This window comes from Ascaphus truei, chromosome 7, assembly GCF_040206685.1.
Source record: "Ascaphus truei isolate aAscTru1 chromosome 7, aAscTru1.hap1, whole genome shotgun sequence".
Lineage (NCBI taxonomy): Eukaryota > Metazoa > Chordata > Amphibia > Anura > Ascaphidae > Ascaphus > Ascaphus truei.
In genome coordinates this window covers 70,586,943-70,611,550 of record NC_134489.1, presented here as the reverse complement: position 1 = coordinate 70,611,550, position 24,608 = coordinate 70,586,943, and the positions used below count along the sequence as shown (strand labels likewise).

The 24,608-nt window shown below is 42.5% G+C and overlaps 1 protein-coding gene across 1 annotated transcript in view; it reads right to left on the bottom strand.

Annotated features, from left to right (window-relative positions):
* PDE11A (phosphodiesterase 11A) overlaps positions 1-24,608 on the bottom strand; it is a 441,965-nt gene that overhangs the window by 38,789 nt on the left and 378,568 nt on the right. Inside the window, exon 15 of the mRNA XM_075608987.1 lies at positions 17,288-17,388. Within this exon, the coding sequence (XP_075465102.1) occupies positions 17,288-17,388 (101 nt within the window). The remainder of the gene's footprint in view (positions 1-17,287; positions 17,389-24,608) is intronic.

Sequence of the window (24,608 nt, the reverse complement as noted above, 5' to 3'; positions counted from 1 at the left end):
GAGACCAGCTGCACACAATTGACAAAATATGTATTTTTGTAAAAGGTCTGAAAAGTGGTTTGTATACAAATCAGACTTCGTATATTCTGCTTGCTGCTGCCTCAAATGTAAAAACAAAATAGCCATTACTCCTGGGGAAGGGACTGCTTGACATCAGTCCTAGGCTAGCACCCCTTTGTGGCAGCTAAGGGGTTAAGCAGAGATATGGAAAGGTGTGGGGGGAGGGGTTTTGAGGGCAGAGAGATAAAGGAAAGGTTATCAAGACCTGCAATCGGAGGAGTGCAGTTCTGTCCCTCATTTGTACCTGGTATGATGGCAGGCCCGGGATGATTCTGTGATCATATGGAGGAGAACTTGTTGGAGTGTACAAGAAAGAAGCATAGAAGTGCGATGGTAGATGGGTGCAGCAGCAGATTCGCATGCTGGAAGTCAACTTGGAGTCAACGAGGATATTGAGCAGAGAAGGGTCACATGGTTCTACAGGGGGTTTAGGAACCGTATCTCCCATTGCAAATCACAGCCTCTGAGGAGGCCCTTCTGGGTCGGACTAGGTAAAACAGTGGGGGGGTGAGGGGGGGTGTGAAGCAGTGGCAAAGGAAGGCTGAATCAGCATAGAAAAATGCTGCCCAAAATCCAGTTGTCGGTAGCACCCCAGCATGTAAGAGGAGGGCTCTCCCAGGGCATGTGAGAAGGAGGGAGTCAGCGGCTCAGGTACAGTAAACCCTTGTGTGGTTGACAGACACACTTTGCCAAAACTAAGGCAGACTGAAAGGGGAAGGAGGTGTGTGAGGACGGGTATTGGAGTTGCTGGGGAATGTAAAGAAAGTAAAGACACTGACTGGTACTGAGTTTGAAGCAGGGGAGCCTGGTTCAATTCCTGGTGTTGGCTTCTTGTGACCTTGGGCAAGTCACTTTATCTCCCTGTGCCTCAGGTACCAAAAACATAGATTGTAAGCTCAACAGGGCAGGGACCTGTGCCTGCAAAATGTCTCAGTAAAGCGCTATGTAAAACCTACGTAGCCCAAAGGAGTTGGGAATGAGGCCCTATGCTGACCCATTTCTATTACCAGGAGGAGCTGGTCTTGAGTGTGGTCAGCACTGCAGACTTTCAACAGAAAGGACAAGTCCTGTAGTGTTGGATCAGCGCAGGATGTCACTGGCGAGAGGGGTGACAGATGTGTATTGGGGGACAATAGTTTGTTTGCTTTAAATATCCGTTTGGTAGAGGCTGATGGTGAGTCACTTGGGACAGTTTCGCACACATGGAGGGGAATTGCAGGTTTTTAAAGCATATGCTAACTTCATGGACCAGAACCGTGTTGGTGTGGCTATTCCACAGGGGGAGGGGGGGGGGATTAGGGCAAATAGTGCTCGGTAACTGGTACTAAGGGGCATCTACTTTAAAAGCTGTGCTGAAGCAGCAGGAGGCTTCGCAGCCAGGAGTAGCCCTTGCTTGGAGGGAGGTGGTGTCGCCTCCTTCATATTAAATGACAATACCTGAGGGTGGTGGCGAATGCGAGTGTTGAACCACCAACCCAATGTAGTGAAGTGCTCAGGAGTTCCGTGGGGATTCCCGGGATGTGTGCTCTAAAAATACATGCACCTGTTTAGAAAGTCCTTTGGTTATGCATCTTTTGTTAGTGGTGAGGAAAAGGCTATAGAAGGGGGAAAATATTGAAAAGGAGAACCAAAAAAGGAGGACATAGTGTCTGCTGTTTCCTAGAATGTTATGGAATTGGCTGCAAGCCTTTTCTATTTTTTAGCCAGGGTCATTGGCGAAAAGATACCTCAGCATTTTTCTGCCATTTTCAAATGTTTGGACACAGTTGTTTTTGCATGTAGGACACATGGTATAGTAGTATGGCCAGGTGGCGTTTTGACAAGTAATTCAGGCAGAAAATGACAGTGAGGAAGCACAACTTGGGACTCCAAGGACATGATATTATGGCTTAAGATGATGACCCTGCAAAGGCTGCCCTAATTTCCTGGGGTAGTGGGCAATTGGTTGGACTTGTGGACAGTTTTAGAAAGGATTAGTGCAGTGCCTTTAATGAGTAGCAGTGCAAATTTGGAGCCAGCTGTTAGTTTTAGCATGAATGCTTGGTCTCCTGGGGGAACTGTTTAGCACTTCTGTAAATCTGGCAATGGACAGTCAGCGATGGAGGAGGCGTGAAAGGGTGATAATGTTGTGAAAGCCAGAAGGATGGTGGTTCAGTTAGACAGTTATCCCAATAAAAAGGCAGGTAAGCCTTTTTTGTGATGGCTTCTGGAATCCCTTCTGGAATCCCTTCATTGAGGGTGAAGGGGAGGCAGAGGCTAAAAACCTTTAAATTGGTTATTGATTATGTGGGGTGAAAAGGCAGAAGATTGAAAAGGAAGTATCTTTAGGAAGAATGACGAGTCCATTTCAGGGAGTTTCCACTGTTCAGGCTGTGGGTTTCCCCAGTGGGAATGGCTCCGAAGGTGTTAGAGGAGTTTATCTTAACCTGAGGGATCATCTCCTAATGATGGGATAAAGATTGTCCATAGTGACCTACTCCTCTTTTAATACTGTAGCTCGCTTGGTGGCCCAATTCAGACAATGTATCTTGCTAGCAGACGCTACTAATTAAGAACGTGACCTTTCTATAGCTCCTGGTAGTAGGAAGAAAGGTTGACTTAGGAAGAGCCAGGGTTTAGGCGATTTCTCAATTGATGAGAGGAAGCTGGCGGGGTATTTCCTTTTCTTCAAGTTGCTGGGATTAAGAGATGCAACGAAGGATTTTGAGGGCTGTGGCAAGGCAGAGGAGGCTATTGGTGCAGCACGACACTAGGTAGCCAGTAACCTCAGACATTCTGCAGTGGCTGCTGTGGCCTTTATCAGTGCTCACCGTTTTTGGTGTGCTGGATGCACTGGTGCTTTATTAAAGCAAAAAGACTGGCAAAAATGTAAATGTTTTTTCCTTTGTTTACATAATTGGAACCACAGGGGGTCATCCAGAGCTGAAGTGTTTCACTTTCAGCTCCATAAACCTCTTGTCCCCGAGATACTTACTGGTGAAAATACCGGTGCTCTGTCATGGGAAAAACTACACGGCAACCATTATCGTCCAATAGGAAGCTGCAACTGATGATGTTGTGGCTTCACGCTGGCTTTTCAATTAGGCGGCCAAATAGTTTCCTCAGACAGAAACTTTAAACCCGGTACTTTAACCAGTAAATATCTTGGGAACTAGGGGTTCCCCAAAGTTGAAAATAGCGCTCTTAAGTGCCAGAGGACTCTCCGTTTCAGTTATGTAAAAAATACTTTCAATATTTCCCTAGACAGGAATTCATTCTGTAAATGGGTTAAATTGCCCAGGTTGCCGCTAGTTATTCGAGGGTGGTGCATCTGGGAATGAAAAAGTCTGTTTAAATGAGTTCCCAGAATGATCATAGTGTGAACCATCTCAGGGCTCCTTCATCATGCACCTGGGCTCCTTCATCATGCACCTCCCTGATGAAGGGGCCCTGAGATGGCTACGAAACATTGGATACCTATTGATTAAATACCCTTTCCCCCCCCCCCCCAGCAACTCCAATACCAGTCCTCACACACCTCATTTGATTTTGGTGAATTATCTTTTTTATACTATTTATTACACGCGCACTTGCCAATTGTGAGCTAATTGTTATGTATATATGGTGTGCTTTCTCGCCACTTTTTGTATATATATATATTTATTTTTTTTTACATTTATTATATTACATATATTATACATTTTATATTTTTCTGAAACCCTTTGTGAAGGGTCTCTGCCCCTTTAAAGATCTTGTAAACCCCAGTCACGGTGCTGAGCAGGTTTACATTGTAACCGGTGAACCTGTGCATGGAGCACAATTTGTCAGGCCCATCTGGCAGCCTCTGACATTTCAAATGAGCACGGCTCATTTGTACCAAATTGCACCCAGTCTCGGAACAGTCTTACTTCATACAAACATGACTAATATCTGTGGCACAAAGTATGTCTCCCGTGTCTCATGTCTAGCCATGTAAACAAGTACACACAGTGAGCGAGCATATTAACCCATCAAGTGCCAGAGGAGTCTGCAACCCATGACATTTTGGGCTGTTCCCTAACAATGAATGCACTTGGATTTGAAGCAATGTTGAGTATGAGTGTGCACTTCTCAGTGCCTGTGCTATACATGTATCAGTGCCTGTGCTATATATGTATCAGTGCCTGTGCTATACATGTATCAGTGCCTGTGCTATACATGTATCAGTGCTGTGCTATACATGTATCAGTGCCTCTGCTATACATGTATCAGTGCCTGTGCTATACATGTATCAGTGCCTGTGCTATACATGTATCAGTGCCTGTGCTATACACGTATCAGTGCCTGTGCTATACATGTATCAGTGCCTGTGCTATACATGTATCAGTGCCTGTGCTATACATGTATCAGTGCCTGTGCTATACATGTATCAGTGCCTGTGCTATACATGTATCAGTGCCTGTGCTATATATGTATCAGTGCCTGTGCTATACATGTATCAGTGCCTGTGCTATATATGTATCAGTGCCTGTGCTATACACGCATCAGTGCCTGTGCTATACATGTATCAGTGCCTGTGCTATACATGTATCAGTGCCTGTGCTATACATGTATCAGTGCCTGTGCTATACATGTATCAGTGCCTGTGCTATGTATGTATCAGTGCCTGTGCTATACATGTATCAGTGCCTGTGCTATATATGTATCAGTGCCTGTGCTATACATGTATCAGTGCCTGTGCTATACATGTATCAGTGCCTGTGCTATATATGTATCAGTGCCTGTGCTATACACGTATCAGTGCCTGTGCTATATATGTATCAGTGCCTGTGCTATATATGTATCAGTGCCTGTGCTATACACGCATCAGTGCCTGTGCTATACATGTATCAGTGCCTGTGCTATACACGCATCAGTGCCTGTGCTATACACGCATCAGTGCCTGTGCTATACATGTATCAGTGCCTGTGCTATACATGTATCAGTGCCTGTGCTATACATGTATCAGTGCCTGTGCTATACATGTATCAGTGCCTGTGCTATACATGTATCAGTGCCTGTGCTATACACGTATCAGTGCCTGTGCTATACACGTATCAGTGCCTGTGCTATATATGTATCAGTGCCTGTGCTATACACGTATCAGTGCCTGTGCTATACATGTATCAGTGCCTGTGCTATACATGTATCAGTGCCTGTGCTATACACGTATCAGTGCCTGTGCTATACACGTATCAGTGCCTGTGCTATACACGTATCAGTGCCTGTGCTATACACGTATCAGTGCCTGTGCTATATATGTATCAGTGCCTGTGCTATACACGCATCAGTGCCTGTGCTATACACGCATCAGTGCCTGTGCTATATATGTATCAGTGCCTGTGCTATACACGTATCAGTGCCTGTGCTATATATGTATCAGTGCCTGTGCTATACATGTATCAGTGCCTGTGCTATACATGTATCAGTGCCTGTGCTATACATGTATCAGTGCCTGTGCTATATATGTATCAGTGCCTGTGCTATACATGTATCAGTGCCTGTGCTATATATGTATCAGTGCCTGTGCTATACACGCATCAGTGCCTGTGCTATACATGTATCAGTGCCTGTGCTATATATGTATCAGAGCCTGTGCTATACATGTATCAGTGCCTGTGCTATACATGTATCAGTGCCTGTGCTATACACGTATCAGTGCCTGTGCTATACATGTATCAGTGCCTGTGCTATACATGTATCAGTGCCTGTGCTATACATGTATCAGTGCCTGTGCTATACATGTATCAGTGCCTGTGCTATACATGTATCAGTGCCTGTGCTATATATGTATCAGTGCCTGTGCTATATATGTATCAGTGCCTGTGCTATATATGTATCAGTGCCTGTGCTATATATGTATCAGTGCCTGTGCTATACACGTATCAGTACCTGTGCTATACACGCATCAGTGCCTGTGCTATATATGTATCAGTGCCTGTGCTATACATGTATCAGTGCCTGTGCTATACACGCCTCAGTGCCTGTGCTATATATGTATCAGTGCCTGTGCTATACACGTATCAGTGCCTGTGCTATATATGTATCAGTGCCTGTGCTATATATGTATCAGTGCCTGTGCTATACACGTATCAGTGCCTGTGCTATACACGTATCAGTGCCTGTGCTATATATGTATCAGTGCCTGTGCTATACATGTATCAGTGCCTGTGCAATATATGTATCAGTGCCTGTGCTATACATGTATCAGTGCCTGTGCTATATATGTATCAGTGCCTGTGCTATACACGTATCAGTGCCTGTGCTATACACGTATCAGTGCCTCTGCTATACACGCATCAGTGCCTGTGCTATACATGTATCAGTGCCTGTGCTATATATGTATCAGTGCCTGTGCTATATATGTATCAGTGCCTGTGCTATACATGTATCAGTGCCTGTGCTATACATGTATCAGTGCCTGTGCTATATATGTATCAGTGCCTGTGCTATACACATATCAGTGCCTCTGCTATACACGCATCAGTGCCTGTGCTATATATGTATCAGTGCCTGTGCTATACACGTATCAGTGCCTGTGCTATATATGTATCAGTGCCTGTGCTATACACATATCAGTGCCTGTGCTATATATGTATCAGTGCCTGTGCTATATATGTATCAGTGCCTGTGCTATACACGCATCAGTGCCTGTGCTATACATGTATCAGTGCCTGTGCTATATATGTATCAGTGCCTGTGCTATATATGTATCAGTGCCTGTGCTATACATGTATCAGTGCCTGTGCTATACATGTATCAGTGCCTGTGCTATATATGTATCAGTGCCTGTGCTATACACGCATCAGTGCCTGTGCTATATATGTATCAGTGCCTGTGCTATACATGTATCAGTGCCTGTGCTATATATGTATCAGTGCCTGTGCTATACATGTATCAGTGCCTGTGCTATACATGTATCAGTGCCTGTGCTATACACGTATCAGTGCCTGTGCTATATATGTATCAGTGCCTGTGCTATACACATATCAGTGCCTGTGCTATATATGTATCAGTGCCTGTGCTATACATGTATCAGTGCCTGTGCTAGACATGTATCAGTGCCCGTGCTATACATGTATCAGTGCCTGTGCTATACACGTATCAGTGCCTGTGCTATATATGTATCAGTGCCTGTGCTATACACGTATCAGTGCCTGTGCTATACACGTATCAGTGCCTGTGCTATACACGTATCAGTGCCTGTGCTATATATGTATCAGTGCCTGTGCTATACATGTATCAGTGCCTGTGCTATACTTGTATCAGTGCCTGTGCTATACACGCATCAGTGCCTGTGCTATACATGTATCAGTGCCTGTGCTATACTTGTATCAGTGCCTGTGCTATACATGTATCAGTGCCTGTGCTATACATGTATCAGTGCCTGTGCTATACTTGTATCAGTGCCTGTGCTATACTTGTATCAGTGCCTGTGCTATACATGTATCAGTGCCTGTGCTATATATGTATCAGTGCCTGTGCTATACACATATCAGTGATTGTGTTATATATCAGTGGCTTGGCGTGCGTCTCATACATTTTGTGAGTGTGGTAATGTGGGTGGATTCTGTGCAGTGTGTGCGCTTGTGAATTCGTTCAGTGGGATTAAAGAACACCAAGTACTGGCATTAGAGGTCAGCAGCTACAAATGACAGAGAGCAATATTAAACCCTTTGCTGCCCGATGGGCCAACAACATATTGCTCTGTAATGCGCGGCTGGCCTGTCTTGCAGGGGGTTTAAATCTGAAAAACAAAAATAGGAGTGCATGAAATGAAACCAAGAAAAGCCAAAATTAATACATATATTTTATATCATAAAAAATAGTTCATCATACAAACATACATATACCAGAAACATATAAATGACACTGTCTATAACATATAATAAACCAGTCTACAATGACACTAATATAATGCAAATGCGCCCAAGCCACGTGAGAGTAGGGGGTGTGAACACCCAAGTACACAAAACCCTAGTTATAACAGGAAGGAAGAGGTGCTGGGAACGCTAGATGACACAAAAACAGACCTTAGGCACTCAAAATCTCCCGTGTACTCCTCGTGACAGGGCTGGGCTCAAACAGCAACACAGTCAGACCGTCGTCACGGCCGTGCGTTGCTGCGTAATGACGTCACCAAAGCGTTTCGTGTCACATGACACTTCATCAGGGGTTTGTCAGAAACTCTCAAAGAGGCATTAATATACCTCCAATGGTTCATACATCCACCAATGAGAAACCTTGTCTGGTTATAGCAAATCAACCCTCCAATCAGGAACAACTTAACATAATACTACACAAATTATTACACAAACGATCAGGTTTTATTTATATGTTTCTGGTATATATATGTTTGTATGATGAACTATTTTTTATGATATAAAATATATGCATTAATTTTGGCTTTTCCTGGTTTCATTTCATGCGCTCTTATTTTTGTTTTTCTGTTTGCTGAGTCTGCCCCGCTGATCACGGGAGACGAGGAGCTGCGGGGTGGAACCGGACAGCCGAGGGGGCAGTCGTTTGGGGGGACAGCGCGCTTAATATAATATTTTTAATACTAGGGGGTTTAAATCTGTATAAAATATTTGCCGTCAGACTCGGGTGGTAATAAAAAGGTGGGCGCAAGCACAAAATCAACAGTTGAGGCATTATAAAGCCAGCAGAATTTGACTACACAAAGAAGGAATTGTTGGAGATAAGAGCATGTTTATTTTAAACAAATTGAAGGTCAAGAGGAAGTTTGAGAATAAATATGATTTAGAATTATTTTCTAATCTTGCATGGTACCAACTGGAACTTTCAGTATAACCACATGGCTGAATTAATAATAATAATAATAATAATCATATACTGTGGTTTTTTTCCCAATAAGACTCAAATTGTTACACACACACACACACACACACACACACACACACACACACACACACACACACACACACACACACACACACACACACACACAATGGAAAGGATAAGTATTAATTGCTGGACAGGTTGTGGTTCATTAATGAAATGCCTGGGTAAACAGGTAAATCTTGAGTCTGTTCTTAAAGATTTCCATGGAGGCGGTTCTCTCTCGGACAATAGGATGAATAGCGTTCCAAAGAGTAGGAGCGGCATTGCTAAAATATCAGGCCCCAAAATAAGTCAAAGAGATTCTGGGAACAGTGAGCAGTCCCTTGTCTGCTGATCAAAGTAAGCGAATGGGAGTATAGGGAACCCGAAGCTCTTTCAGATAGCTGGGACCCTGATTATGTAGGACCTTGAATGTCAACATGCCCATCTTTTATATATTTTCTATAGTTGGTTACAGAACTCTAAACTGACCAATATCTCCTCCTAAGTTATGGATTTTATCTTCCCCATTTAACAGTTAACAAGTTTGGGAATGGATTTCACTGATGGCATTTTTCCTGAACCATGGGCTTGTAAACACAATGGGGAGCCATTAGGATTCATGTAGCTGGGAATCTTGCCCTTAACATTCACACATAAATGGGCTGTTGGCTGGCTTAACTTGTGCCCATCTGTCTAACGGGCATTCTGCCTGAACACAATGTGTATGGCTCTCCTGAAAGCAAATGGAATAGCTGAACAATAATCTATTTGTAGCTTGCCTGAGGGGAACTCACCATCCCATACTAGAGGTATTGCCGTGGTTAGCCCAACTGGAAAATACTAATAAAATGCACAGAAGAAAAGTAAAGATTATAAGATAATCATATAAGGAGTCATTTTCTACTTACTCACATCTGTGATGGAAAAAACACTGTTAGTCATTTCCCACCTAAGGGAAGTCACCTTATTTCCATATGCCTCTGGTACTAAAAAAAACAAACTAACTACTTTGGGTTACAGATTCAGGTGACTGACTTTGTGGAAATGAACCCCTTCAATGAAAGAGTAGGTTAGTAGTAGAGTAAGAGTAGACAGGTTCCCCAAAGAGGTGTATAGGCAAATACATCAAATACATAGTCAAAGGTGGTATAGTCAAATCCAGTCAAAAGTAATATCTATTTTTATGTGACTATTTAAGTCAAATGAGGTTTGTGATTTAAACTATTCTTTTATACTAACAAACTGCCATCTACAGTAGTTATATACACACTGTTAGATATGGAAAAAAATACGGATCAAAACAGAGTAAAATACATAGCAGTACACAATAAAAAGAAATTCGTATCACGTAGAGATCTTAGTCTATAGTAAATGTGTGCCATGTGATATGAACTATGGGTATATGTGGCCTCAGAAGATTGTGTTTTAATTGAATCTATGGAAACCAAGTGCATATAACTAATCTGAAATCCAATACCAGATATTACACAGTATGCCAAAAAAAAACTTTGGTTAATACTTGGTTAATAAACACTATGGCCCCAGAGGGTGCTAAATCTTTAGGTACCTTACCGCCTAATGGTCTCTTCCTTTAGACTTAGCACTTCCTAGCGGATGTAGCCTTATGTATCATACAACCATCTTTTAGTTATCTATCCATACATTTACCAGTGTATGGGGGTTGATAAACTGAGATAGTGTTGATTGCTGTGCTGTCACATGGAAACTCCCACTGACTTGAATGTGCGTTTCCACGTGACACTGCCATGATGGATAACCTCTTATGTATCAGAGCCATTTCGCATACGCATAGAACTTCTTAGCATGAGTTAACATCTTTCTTCTTCATCGTGTTGTTGATTATTTGAGCACTAAATAGTAATGAGAAGTTAAACTCCATGAGATTCTATACAGATTCCCAAGAGTTTACATTCAAAAACCTTGACTCCGTGCACGTTTACCGTAAGGTGACACCTGGGATGTATCAAATGTATTTAAACTTTTGGTGATTGATACCAAATGACTAAGTGACAAACAATATTAATCGCAGTGAGGAGAGGAATTTAAGCAGATATTTTAGGTATTAAAAAGTCAAGGAGCATTCGGCATGAACAGAAAAGCTAGATTTAATATCAGGTAAAAGTGAAATCACAAACTCTTCATAGTAGAGAAGACATTGCAGATTGATGGATTTTAGGTGCTTGACCGTCTCCTGCAGAAGTGCCTACTCCCACCTCTAAGACACAGGGTTGGGGTGTCAGATCTTAAATCTTTACTGCTTTGTTTGGACAACTGAGGATGAACCTATTTTCTATTTGGCGTTAAGGCAGAAATCAACTTTACTCAACTCAAACATACACTTTAGGTTTTAATTGCATAACTTGAATGTGTCATCCTTTATTTAGTATTTGTTGTCTATATTCTCAAGCCATATACTGTAGGAAGGATGGGCAGATTTGCAATTTGCACTTCGCAAACATTGAAGTTCTTTCAGAAGTTTGAGACGAGTTGAAAGATCAAAAACATTTTTTTTTTCAATTCCAGACTTTTGTAAAAAAAAAAAATGTTTGAACTTTCAAATGATCACAAAAATAAAGTATGGATCCCTGTTATTTTTAGTTGTTCCCCAATAATTAAAAAAAAAAAAAAAAGAAAGTTCCAAGAAAACCAACACACAATTAAAAAGAAGAAAAAAACACAGAAAGTGCCCATCCTAAGTAGAGTCGTCCCTGGAATACTGTACATGGGCACAGATGGATTGAATTGGCACCCATAGATTTCCCGTGCAGGCATAGAAGCCTAATAAAAAGAAGAATACGAATAACTCCTTGAACTTTCAAAACACAAGCCTATGCCCTGTTTCGTAAACCAGGAAGCATCATCATGTTTCCATCGGAATGCACTTTCAAGGCGATGGCTGCATTATAGTCCAGTCCCACTTACAACCTAAGTGAACTGAAACTGAAAAACTCCGATATCAGACTAGTGTAGTATTTTTCACCTTAAGCGTGTCACAAGGTCACTTGGGCCGTGCTTACTTGGGCCGTGCTCACTTGGGCCGTGCTCACTTGGGCCGTGCTTACTTGGGCCGTGCTTACTTGGTTGAGTGCTTACTTGGTTGAGTGCGTCTCTTCCATTCAGATCATGTTCATGAATTGAGCGGTCAACATTATATCCCATAAAAGAAACAACAAAAAACTGATGACGTCCAAGTGCCACCAGTGTGCCGGCTTCCAGATAACGCGGGGGTGGCCAAATCCAGTCATCAAGGGCCACCAACAGGTCAGGTTTTCAGGCTATCCCTGCTTTGTCGTTGACAAAGCCACTGATTGAGCCACCGGTGCTGAAGCAGGGATATCCTGAAAAACAGACAGCCCTTGAGGACTGGAGTTGGCCACTTCTGCTATACTCTGTACGGTGGAGGATTTGATCTCTTTTTTTACTCACCCTAACTTGTATATATGGTGCCAACATATTCCGTAGCGCAGTACAATGGGAGAGGGGGGAGGTGTAAGGAAAAGAATAAAACATAAACATATGTACAACTTAACACAATGAAACAATACTGTAGGTAATCACATATTGAACTAATGTTATTGTGTTGTATTTCTTGCAAAGCTATTACTGTACACGCATTGAGTCTCATTCAGCACAAACTTGTACAATATGACATGGTTTGTAAAGTACAAAGTATCTGTAGAAGTGGTTTTGTATCCCCTCTGCTGCCACACACGTCTACAGGAGGAGAGTTTTAAAACTATTTCTTTTTAGGAGGATATGTAGCAATGGGCAATTAGAAAAATAACCCAAGATGACGATACAGTATGAGGATTTGTTCGTAAAACTAAACATATAAAGTAATGACTTTGAAATTTGAGCCTGGTAAAAAAAAAAAATCACAGCAAGCTTCAAATGAGCTCACTGCAATCTCTTTTTCAGGACAGTGTTAGTGCAGCTATAATACAGTATATATCTATTGAGCGGCTCAGTGAGTAAAGACACTGACTGGCACTGAGTTTGAAGCAGGGGAGCCTGGTGCAATTCCCGGTGTCAGCGCCTTGTGACCTTGGGCAAGTTACTTTATCTCCCTGTGCCTCAGGCACCAAAAAACATAGATTGTAAGCTCCACGGGGCAGGGACCTGTGCCTGCAAAATGTCTCTGTAAAACTAGCAGCGCTATACAAGAACATGCTATATATATATATATATATACATATATATATATATAGCTAAGTTGTATATATTTGTATGTTTTGTTCTTTTCCTTACACCTCCCCCCCTCCTATTGTACTGCGCTACGGAATATGTTGGCACCATATATACAAGTTATGGTGAGTATATATATTCTGGAACGCATATGTTTCGTTATGGTTGTTTAGGCGTATGTATATGTACAGTATCTGGGAATACTTTACAAAAATGAATAATCTTGTGCCAGCTCAATGATGATTTGACATTGGCACAGTCCATGTGTGTAATGTAAAAACCACTCAAACGACAAACAAGCTGTCTCAGCATATAGCAAATCGCTGCAATTTTCAGGCTGAATTTAGTTTTTTTCTTCATTACTCTGGCTAGCACAAAGATTGCTGGCATAAAATAAAAGCGGCTTATGCTGTGTGGTTGGGGCGAACTGGAATGTGACACAAATGCATATTACAAATGCCGCTAATAGGATTCAAAGTCATAAGCGCAAAACAAAATTAATTTCTCTCATTCAGATTCATGGCATGATGAGGACATTAAGAGCCTCGGAGGGGATAAATGCTACGCTGAAGGAAGCGTGTACATCTCGCATTAAATAGTGCCTAGACTTTAAATCAGCCTAGTGCTTGGTGGGTCATTGGCATGCACTGTCAGACAAAGTGGAAAAAAACAGATACAAAGAGACTTTCCGCCTTAATTATTCTGCCAATGTCATTCAACATCCCAAGATTTGATTTTTCCTTCATCTGAACATATTCAACACCTTACATGTTAAGATACAGAGAGGGAATAGGACGGTGCCATTTACCTATCTACATACATCTTTGTCATATGTAAGTGTATGTATGCATCACAACTACTGTATGTTATGTCTGTATCCAGTGGTTTAAGTGTGGTAGTACTAGAAAAAATGGAATATCATTACTTTTTTTATTTACAGTCTGGTCTCCCCCACTCATTCCCCCCCTGTATCAACGGTCTTACAAGCCCCCCCCCCCTTTCACACCTCCTTGCGAAACACCTCCCCCCATGTATTTCTTGCTCCGTCTATCATTTTTACCCGCTCTCTTCCTCACTCTCCCCCTTCACCCCTCTCTCGCTTCCTCCCTCCTTCTCTAAATCTGATTCTTTCCCCCCCTCTTCTATCACTCATTTCGGCTCCCTCAATCCACTCTCTCCTCACGTTAATTCCCTTCTTCCCCCCCATGTCACACATACACACATAATTTCCCCCACTCAGCATCAACAATACCCATACAATTCTCCCCACAATTCACACAACAATCCCTCCACAAAATACAAACACTACCCCTCATACCCAAATACATACAACACTACCCCCTCAATACATAAAACAATACCCCTCCCCAAATGCATACAACACTTCCAATTCCCCGCCACCCTCCCATCAAATACATACAACACACACTTACCTTGGGGATGGTCTCGGGCCTCTGGTGCGCTGGCTCTCCCAAACTGCAGGCCTTCTGCCTCTCTCTCCCATGCCGGGTCTCTCTCCCACAGCTACGTGCTGAAAGCTGGGTCCGCCTGAAATTCGGGCTAAGCTTCAGGTGGGAGAGACAGAGACAGGCCCGGGAGAAGGCCTGCAACAGCTGGGGAGAGCCAGGGCCAAGAGGCAACCAGGGTCCCGCAGCCAGACCCAGAAGTTAGGCCCGGACCAGACTTCCAGCACTGCCTAGCCTGGTACGCCCCTCCCCCCCACCCCCGCAGGAACAGGGCCAGGGCCACTTGTCCCGGCTCTCCCCCGTCGGCGGCCCTGCCTGTATCTATCATCTGTGTATTTTAAATATTTTAGAACCACAACTAACAGCATTTTGTGTCAAAAAGTGCCAATTCTGTAAGATACTTCTGATGTAAAACCTAGAGTCATAGCTAAAAACCAAATTTAAAAACGTCACTTGTACATGCAGCATATATCTAGTAACACTCTTTAAACATCCATATAAAATAAGAATCCATAAAACAAACACTCACTCTATTTTATACTTTTCTGTCGTGCCATACCTTTATTGTTATTATACATAGCAAGCACTGTACATTCAAACATCTTACAAAATCAACTCCAGATCATACTGTACCTACTCAAAATGTAGAGTTATCAGGAATTCTAACGTTATCAAGAAATTACTATCTTTCCAATTACTACCTTAAGTGAACCACATTAAGTTGGATGATAGAGGCAAGGTAAATGCTCTAGTGGGACTTTTGCAATGATGTGCTCCTACGTTTAAGTTAAATGCTCTCATAACTTAGTTCGACTACTTTTAAGGTATTGCTTTAAAAATAAATGGTTTTGTGAGAATACACCCAGTAAACTCTGAAGTGGTATAGACAGACTGCAGTATTGCTAATAAGGGAATCCTCTAAGACTTGTCATTTCAGAGACATTTTACAAAAAATAAGCGCCACTTTCTAATGCAGTTGTAAACTATAATAATGTAAGAGGAATTTTCAACGGTAAGGGTTCCAGGTTCTCATATATCACTCAAGTGAATAATCATGTTATATTCAATTCTGTCATTCAGCATTATTTTCACAATTACATTTTTTTGTCACAATTGTTGTAATTAAATACTATGTTGACCAAAAAACAAGATCATTTTTTTTGTCGTTCTGTTGAAAGATTGTTGAAAAAAGATGGTCACGCTAGGGAATGGAAACAGTTGTTCTGCCAGTTAATAGCTACACGTGTAACAGCAGGCGGCCCAGAATGTGAAGCTGCAAGACTATCATCTACAACAGGGATGCTCAGCACCAGTCCACAAGACCGCCCCCTCAACGGATCAGGTTTTAAGGATATCCCAGCTTCAGCACAGGTGGCTCAATCACTGAGCCACTAATTGAGCCCCCTGTGCTGAAGCAGGCACTGATTGAGCCACCTTTGCTGAAGATGGGATTTCCTTAAAACCCAACTTGTGGAGGCAGGGTGTAGTCTTGAGTACCACTGATCTATAACACCACACAATGGAGTGATTAGACAATGGTCATCTTACAGTACCCACTAAATAGATTTCAATGAATGAATACTGTAATATTAAAGATTTATAAGGATGTATATTACTCAATGACAAGAAGTAACTAATCGCACCACCCATGAGAAAATGAGATAGGGAAAGCAACATTGTACAAATGTTAGTTGCTGTAAGTACTAAATATTATCATACTGGTTGCATCATGGTGATAAATACTGTATGTACACACGGGATTTATTCCTTAATTAATAGCCGACCATGGAACAAAATTGACCATCCAAAACCCACACTGAATATTGTTTTAACATTATTTAACATGCAAATCCTTTATAAAAAATAAATAAAGGATGCAGTTGTATTGTATACATGTAGCCGAACTGTAAATACTCAGGCATGCCTTTAGGAGTTCCTATAGGATTCAATGGTAATGTTCTCGCAGAATACCCAGAAAGTTAGGATGGCTTCATCAGTATGTCTGCTTTATACTGTAGATACCAGATTAGAGGAGCTACATACTGTATAAGACTCTATAAGGGGTAAAACACGATGATATTACCAGAATGTTATAATGCAGGGATGCTCAACTTCAGTCCTCAAGGCCCCCCCCCCCCCCCCCAACAGGTCAGGTTTTCAGGATATCCCTGCTTCAGCTCAGGCAACCCAATCAGGCCCAGCTCCAGCACAGAGAGTTTAATCAGAGGCTCAGTTTTGGACTGAGCATCTGATTGAGTCACCTGTGCGCTGAAGCTGGGATATCCTGAAAACTGGACTTGTTGTGGGGGGGTGGGGGGGCCTGAGGACTGGAGTTGAGCACCCGTGATGTAGTGTAAGTGTCTATTTTACATCAATGTGTAAGGTTCCTTGGCATCAACGTTAGCTGCTTCACCATTGTAAGCAATGGTAATTCGCGGCAATCAAGAAAGGGGAGTATTTACTTTCACATATAGTATAGGACTGGTATTTATTAATTCATGCATACAGTATATTGGTGCCTTGTTTATTCCCCTTACTTAACAACATTTTGCGGATACTTATCGGCGGAGTCCTGCTCAGCTGGATTCCCAGTTCAGGTTAGTTTAAAGAAAAATATAAGTAAATGAAGGAAAAATAAGCAAGGGGAAAAAGACAATAAAAACAACACTCGCAGACGTCCACCTGTTCAATTAAAAAATGCAAATACTTACTCAAAATGCAGGGTGATATCTGTTGCCAGTATTGACTGCTTCAATAGCTGCATTATGTCGCTGTACTGCTGGGCGGATAAGTTGGCGAAAATGTTGTGTCCCTGAAACACAAAAGCTATAAGGAATAAATAACAAAAGATATACATCCTCACAACACAGACTCATTTAAGAATAGCACTAGCATTTGATTCATACAACTGTGCAACTGTAGTAGTTGCTTTGAAGCACGACCGTTTAAAAACATGTTCATCGAGTATAAGAAGCTTGTTGATCAAGGTGAACATTTTGAGTTCCGGACTCTTGCTATCAGCCAAGAAGGTTTACACCACGTCAGAGCAGAAAGTATACACCAAGAACAGGGGGAAAGACAGAAATCCAGACTTGAATACATACCGGTACACTAGGTATCATATATGTTTTAACTTACTCTTCCCTAACTTCTCATATTTATACTCCCAAAAAGGCAAACTGATGTATATAAATACAAAACACCTTATTATGAAAGAATAAATCGCTGAGGTTTTTATCTTCGTACTATACATAGACGCTTGAAGGATCCGTGTTGGAGAATATTTTAGTGCCATTCATCTAAATGCAGCTCGCCCAGTAAAGGGAAGTGTCTTCACAAACGCCATAGACCCAAGAGTAAATGTTGTCCTTTTCTATGTGACATCTGTCCTTATGTTAATGGTCAGATTTCTACTGCATTTCTCAATAAACATATTTCATTTGATAAACTTCGATTCAAGAGAAGTAGTATCCCCTTCTGTGTTCTTTTAAGTTACGGCACTTTAGACTTTATTAAATAAAGTGTGATGCACCATAAATGGCACTTTCCATGTGGCAGCTCCGAATCGGCACTATCGCATTTTATTGAACGAGGCACTTTGTGTCGTCCCATTTTCCCTTTAACTCTGAGGTTTTTTTCACACATTTTGTTGTTCAAATTCCTACCATAAGTCTAATGTCTGCTATTCATTACTTGTTTGCTCCTTTTGGAGACAAGGCCTGTGGGAAACAAAAACTGATAAGAATTGGGCTGAAATTTGGACAAATGCTCCTCACAGTTCTACTTGTACTCATGTTAAAGAAAATAGCGGTAAGCTTTTATTTTGCTGGTATCTACCCCAAGTATATTGAATTTCATTTAACTTCTCCCTTGGAGATAATGTGGCTATGAAAGCATCTATGCCCACATACGGTGGCTCTGCCCATATATTAAAGAAAACTGCATTCCGGATAAAAATGTCATTGATCAGATATTAGAAATATCATATCCCTTAGACCCTTGGATAATGCTCTTTGTTAAACCAATGTCAGATATCTCAGTAACTTGATCTCTCGCATTGCTGCCAGATGTGTTATAGTCCAACCCTGGAAACAGAAATCGCGACCTTGAATTTCACATCTGCAAAGCACAATTTGGCAAGTTATTACAATGGAAAGAATGACAGCTTTAAAAAAAAAAAAACAATCTTCCACTGAGGAGTTTTGTGAAAGTATAGGAGCCGTGGGCTCAGCTTGTAATGTGCGTTGACCCTGCTCCCACTTCCTAATACAGATCAACCCCCATATAACACTGTGCTTGGGGTCCAAAGAATCACATCGCGTTATAAGCGGATCGCGTTAGAAATAATGTACAATTGTATGCATTGTACAATAAAGTATGTAAGATACCAGTAATCGTGTTTAAAGTATTCATAAATATGAAAATTGGGAGCCACGCTTGCATCGTGTTATAAGCTGATTCGCGTTGTAACGGATCGCGTTATAACGGGGTTGAGCTGTATCATTTTTTTAAAAAGAAGAAAAAAAAGGACGCCGTTTTCATTCACATCTTGGCTGTTCCCTATCTCACCAAGATTACAGAATGACTTAATTTCTCACATGTTTACTTGAGATTTTTGGTTTGACGCCTTGATTGCTGGAGGTGCCCTGTCTAACAATGCCCAATTTATGACCTTCTATTGTAAGAGGCGGTTAAGGAGGGAAGGGGGTGTATACAGCATGTATTTTTTCCACATTTCCCTTTTCTCTTTGAAGTATCCCATAAATATTTAAAATTTAAATAAACATAAAGTTAAAACAATATACACCACTGACAACTTCAGGTAAATTCAACAGTTTGACTACTCTGACATCTACTGGTGTATGCAGTGTTTATATCTAGTAGTGTACAATGAGGTTTATGTTAAATTTCGTAGATTATGCAAAGTAAAATGTACATTATATGAAGCATTGCTATGGGAACTGTATATGAGTTTTTTTACCAGTATTTCAAAATATACTTCATATACATGAGCTCTAACAAAAAAAAATTTCAATGTCTTTTTTAGTCTTCAAAATGAAAGGCAATCAATTAAATTAAATAGAAACCCATGATTAAAGGAAGCAACGTGATACAGTATTTAAAAGAAAAACAAATGCATTGTTTATATGTATTCATAATAATAATAATACATAATAACTTTATTTCATATAGTGCTTTTCTCCCAATGGGACTCAAAGCACTTCACAATTACAGTATAGCTGGCAGTACGCAGCACACAGGAATGATACACACACAGTCCCTGCCCGGATGAGTTTACAATCTATGTGTTTGGTGCCTGAGGCACAGGGAGATAAAGTGACTTGCCCAAGGTCACGAGGAGCTGACCCTTGGAAATGAACCAGTGTCAGTGTCTTTACTCAGAGAGCCACTACTTCTCCCCTTTGTACAAGTGTCTTTCACTTTATTACATAGCACCACAGGTGGATCTGTAGCCAGTGCAGCCAGTGCAAGGCACTTATAGAGTCCATCGCCCAGACCTGCATCTCACTGTCTTTAAAACATAGTAATGTTATTCTCCCTGGTGGTGATAGCGGTGTGGTGCCAGTGCTACTAACAATTCTGGGGTGTGAGTTTTCAGAGAAGAACGGGGTGAGGTGCCCGGATATTTGTTGGCACTGAGGGTCGCCATTCTCTTCATCTGCCCCTGTGTAGCACCCTAGAAGTATATGCTATGAACATGCGGCATCCTGAGCGTTGGGATCCGTCTGGAGCAAGAAATCTTTCCGTGGGGGCCCCATTCGGAAGAACGGACGCCGAGCCGCTCACCTTGCTTTTCATCCCGCGCTCCGGGGACAGTAAATCTGGCTACATCTGTATTTATTTATTTATAAAAAAAATTACCAGGAAGTAATACATTGAGAGTTACCTCTCGTTTTCAAGTATGTCCTGGGCACAGAGTTATGATTACAAATAATACATGGTTACAAATACAGTTACATAAGTGAACAGGGTACATTATATACAAACCATAGCATGCACAGTTAGAGGTAATATATATTGTAGGCGTACTGTATGTAACAGTTACAGACCAGATTAAAATGTGAGACAGCTTTAGTTTTGAAAGAATTTAGACTGGTGGCGGCTGTGAGAGTCTCCAATAGATTGTTCCAGTTTTGGGGTGCACAGTAAAAGAAGGAGCAGCGGCCGGATACTTTGTTGAACCTTGGGACCATGAACCGTCTTTTGGAGTCCGATCTCAGATGATAAGTGCTGCATGTGGTAGGGGTGAGGAGCTTGTTCAGATAGGTGGGTATCTTGCCCAGAAAGTATTTGAAGGCAAGACAGGAAAGATGAACTTTGCGCTTAGACTCAAGTGATGACCAAACTAGTATTTAGCATTTCACAGTGATGTGTGTTGTAGTTGCATTTGAGAACAAAACAGCATATTGAATAGTAGAGGGTGTCAAGTTTGCTAAAGTGGGTTTGTATACTGAGCATCTATAGTATACACACGAATCTTTCTTAGAAAAGAATAACAAGATGAGAACCCTTGTGATGTTAAAGCAGGTAATTTAGTAACAAAGGAGTAATAGTTATTGCAGGGCCTGTACTGCACAGGCGATCCGTGGCCTGTGGGGTCTGGAGGAGGAGACGCGACCAACAGCAGCTCCAAAATAATGTTTGGGGGTGTCCCCGTGACGTCACGTGAGCGGTTCACCCTCATTGGCTGAACCATGCACCTGACCCGGCCGTCGCGAGACAAAATCAAAAGATTTTGTCTCGTGAAAAATTGGTCATGCCGTCGCGCTCGTGCACTACGGCCATGCCCATTGCCTTCTGACATTTTGATTTTGGTGCGAGCGATGTCGCTTGCGCACCGTCGCCCGTACTTTGGCCGCGGGCTAATCGTTGTGGGGTCTGACTCTGATCTCCATGTCTAAGTTGAATCAAAATTCTCAATAGAATCCTGAATTATTTCAATATTTTTTTCTTCTCTTTTTTTCCCCTCATCCTAATTGAGTCTCCCACAATTTCACACCACATCTTCCTGAAATGAGCATGGCCTGTATGCTCAACAGTTGCAACATTTAGTGTGGTTTTTTTTCTTCTTCAAATTCACGTGAAACCTTTAAAGGGCAAAGAGTTTCACAAAAATCGCACATTTCCACCATCGCTAAGTCTGACCGAACGAGAGATCTTTTGAATATACTTTGCGTTTTCAAATGAGCTTATTTCCTAGTTCTCTCTCCACATGTTGCATGTAGGAGTGTTTAATAACTTTATTTCATATAGCTCTTTTCTCCCAATGAGACTCAAAACACTTCACTATTACAGTACAGTGCGCAGTACACAATACATAGGGTTTTTACAGACACAGTCCCTTGTACCCGAGGCACAGGGAGATAAAGTGACTTGCCCAAGGTCACAAGAATATAGGATAAGTATCTGTCATCTAAATTTAGCATAGGTTGAACTTAATGGACGTATTAGGCTAAGGCCCCGCTCCCAGAGTCAGCGCACCCGCACTGCTGACAGGCGGTGCGCTGAGATACACAGACCGCGATATGCGGTCTGTAGGGAGCGGGAGCCGGAGCGGGAGGTGGGCGGGTGGTGGGCGGTTTGACAGGGAGGGGGGGCGTGGCTTGAGCGGAGGGACCCGCTACTCTCCCCCCCCCCTCCCTCCACTGACTCGGGCTGGAGCTGGAAAGTAAGTTTAATCACACACACGCAGGCACTCATTCATATACACACACACACACACACACACACACACACACGCACGCACGCACGCGCGCGCGCACACACACACACACACAGAGACAGAGGCAGGCACTCACGCACTCATACACACACACGCGCGCACACACAGAGGCAGGCACTCACGCACTCATACACACACACACACACACACACACACACACACACACACACACACACACACACACACACACACACACACAGAGACAGAGGCAGGCACTCACGCACTCGGGCACACACATACACACACAGACAGGCACGCACGCACTCAGACACACAGAGAAAGGCACTCACCTGCTTTCACTCCACACTCCTCCCCGCTCCCTGAAGCCTCTCCTCCTCCCGAAGCCTCCCCTCCCCATTGGCTCACAGCCACACACGTCACGCGTCGAAGCTAGGAAACACCATTCTGTGGTGTCTCCAGCGGCTGACGCGCGACAGCGTGTAGTCAGCTGTGCAGCCAGTGGGGACCGGGACCAGCTCGCGAGGATTCCCCTGCTGGTGGGGAACTCGCTACATTGCCGCCCGCGCCAACGAGCGCAGCGGGACCGAGGCCTTAGGTAACTAGGAGCCGACACCAGGAATAGAACCAGGTTCCCCTGCTTCAAACTCAGTGTCGTTGTTTTAGTGCCAGTGTCTTTAATCACTGAGCCACGACTGATCCTTTAGGGTCAGCCATAGAATGTACGTGGCCAAAGGTGGCACACTGGGAGGGGGGACCCTCCAGTGGAAGTGGTGGGGGTACTTACCGTGAAGAGTGGCCCACCTCATGCAGCATTGTGGCTTCATGACTTTGTATTGTCATGTGACGTTGGGTCGCAATGACAACACAATGCTGCAGGAGGAGGGCCGCGCTGAAGAACTTAAGACCCACCCCTCAACGCATGCACACACAACACCTTGGGGTGAGAGGCGGTCCTGCCAGTCTGGGGGCCCGCGCTCCCTCCTCCAGCTCCAGGGAGAAATGAGAACGGGTGGCCACCCAAAGGCTCGGGGCCCATGGCAACCCCCTTGCCCTAAGGCTGGCCAAGGAGGTATAGAAATCAATTTGTTCTCTACTAAATTGAGAGTAAAATACTGATGAATGTGGCCAATTGAATTGGTCTAAAATGAAAGAACTCGTGTAACATCTTGTCAGCAGTTTTAATGGTTGATTCGTGATCTAACGCCTGCCTGGGACCAGGGGATGTGTACACTATGCATAAGTAAGCAGAAGTTACTGCAGGTATGCAACAGACAGTACAGTTATAAAGCAGCTATAGGAACACTGACAAAGAATTTACATATTTCAATTGTCTTGCAAACATTATTTCAGATTGTGTTCCTCAAAATTAGCCGCTGTCGAGTTTTTCAAAATATTCAGATCAGGTTTACAAAGACAAAATTAAGGTCGTTTGTAAAAATATATATCTTCTGGGTGAAGCTGATGAGAGTTCTGTCTCAACACTGTTTGGAACAGGCAGAACAAAGCAATTATAATGGCTGCACGGGAACACATAGTATAGTTCTGCCAATTTGAAATGCTGCTAGGGAACACAGATGCCAAGGCCAATGTGAATTCCAGATTTCTGTTTACCATTTATAATTCCGAAATAACATTAAGCATTCAAGCTATTATCAAATACTCCAGCACCCTCATTAATTTTTATTAATGCTAATGAAAGCTGAGAGCCAATCTGTAGCCAACACAAAGCCAGTGAAATAGAATGGCTCGGGAAAGCTGAGAAGGCTGAGGCGCAATGCAAAGTCCCGCGCGCAAATCAATGTGCTTTCTCTGCTTGTTTCCTTCTCTGCACTATTAGGTTTTCATAACCTGTATATCGACTTTGGGTGTGTAAGTAATAGTACCCCCTCCCCCCAAGTACCATCACACTTTGATCTCTGACTGTAGTAGACACAAGTTAAAACAGGAGACTGCTGTTTGCAAGATGTGAGTAGTCTGCTACTATAAAGCTTCATTAACCCCGTTGATGCCAGTTGTGCCAGCAATGGCCTCTCTGGCCACAAAGAAGTTAATAAGCATATCAAAAAGATATTACCAGCTTTTAGCTGTATTTGTGCTGCTAAACATCAACTACTCAATATGTCTGCACTGAATGTGGTTGCTTTTGTGTTAAGAAATATTGGTAGTAACTATTTATATAACCATGAGATAGTTTGGGGTAAAGGTTACTTGCTGCATATTGTAATTGTGTGTCCCAGTGTCTAATCTCCATCTTCATACTCCCCCTGTTTGCAAATGGAGCAGACACACAGACATGCCCTTTAATTAGAAAGTAAAAAAGTAGACAT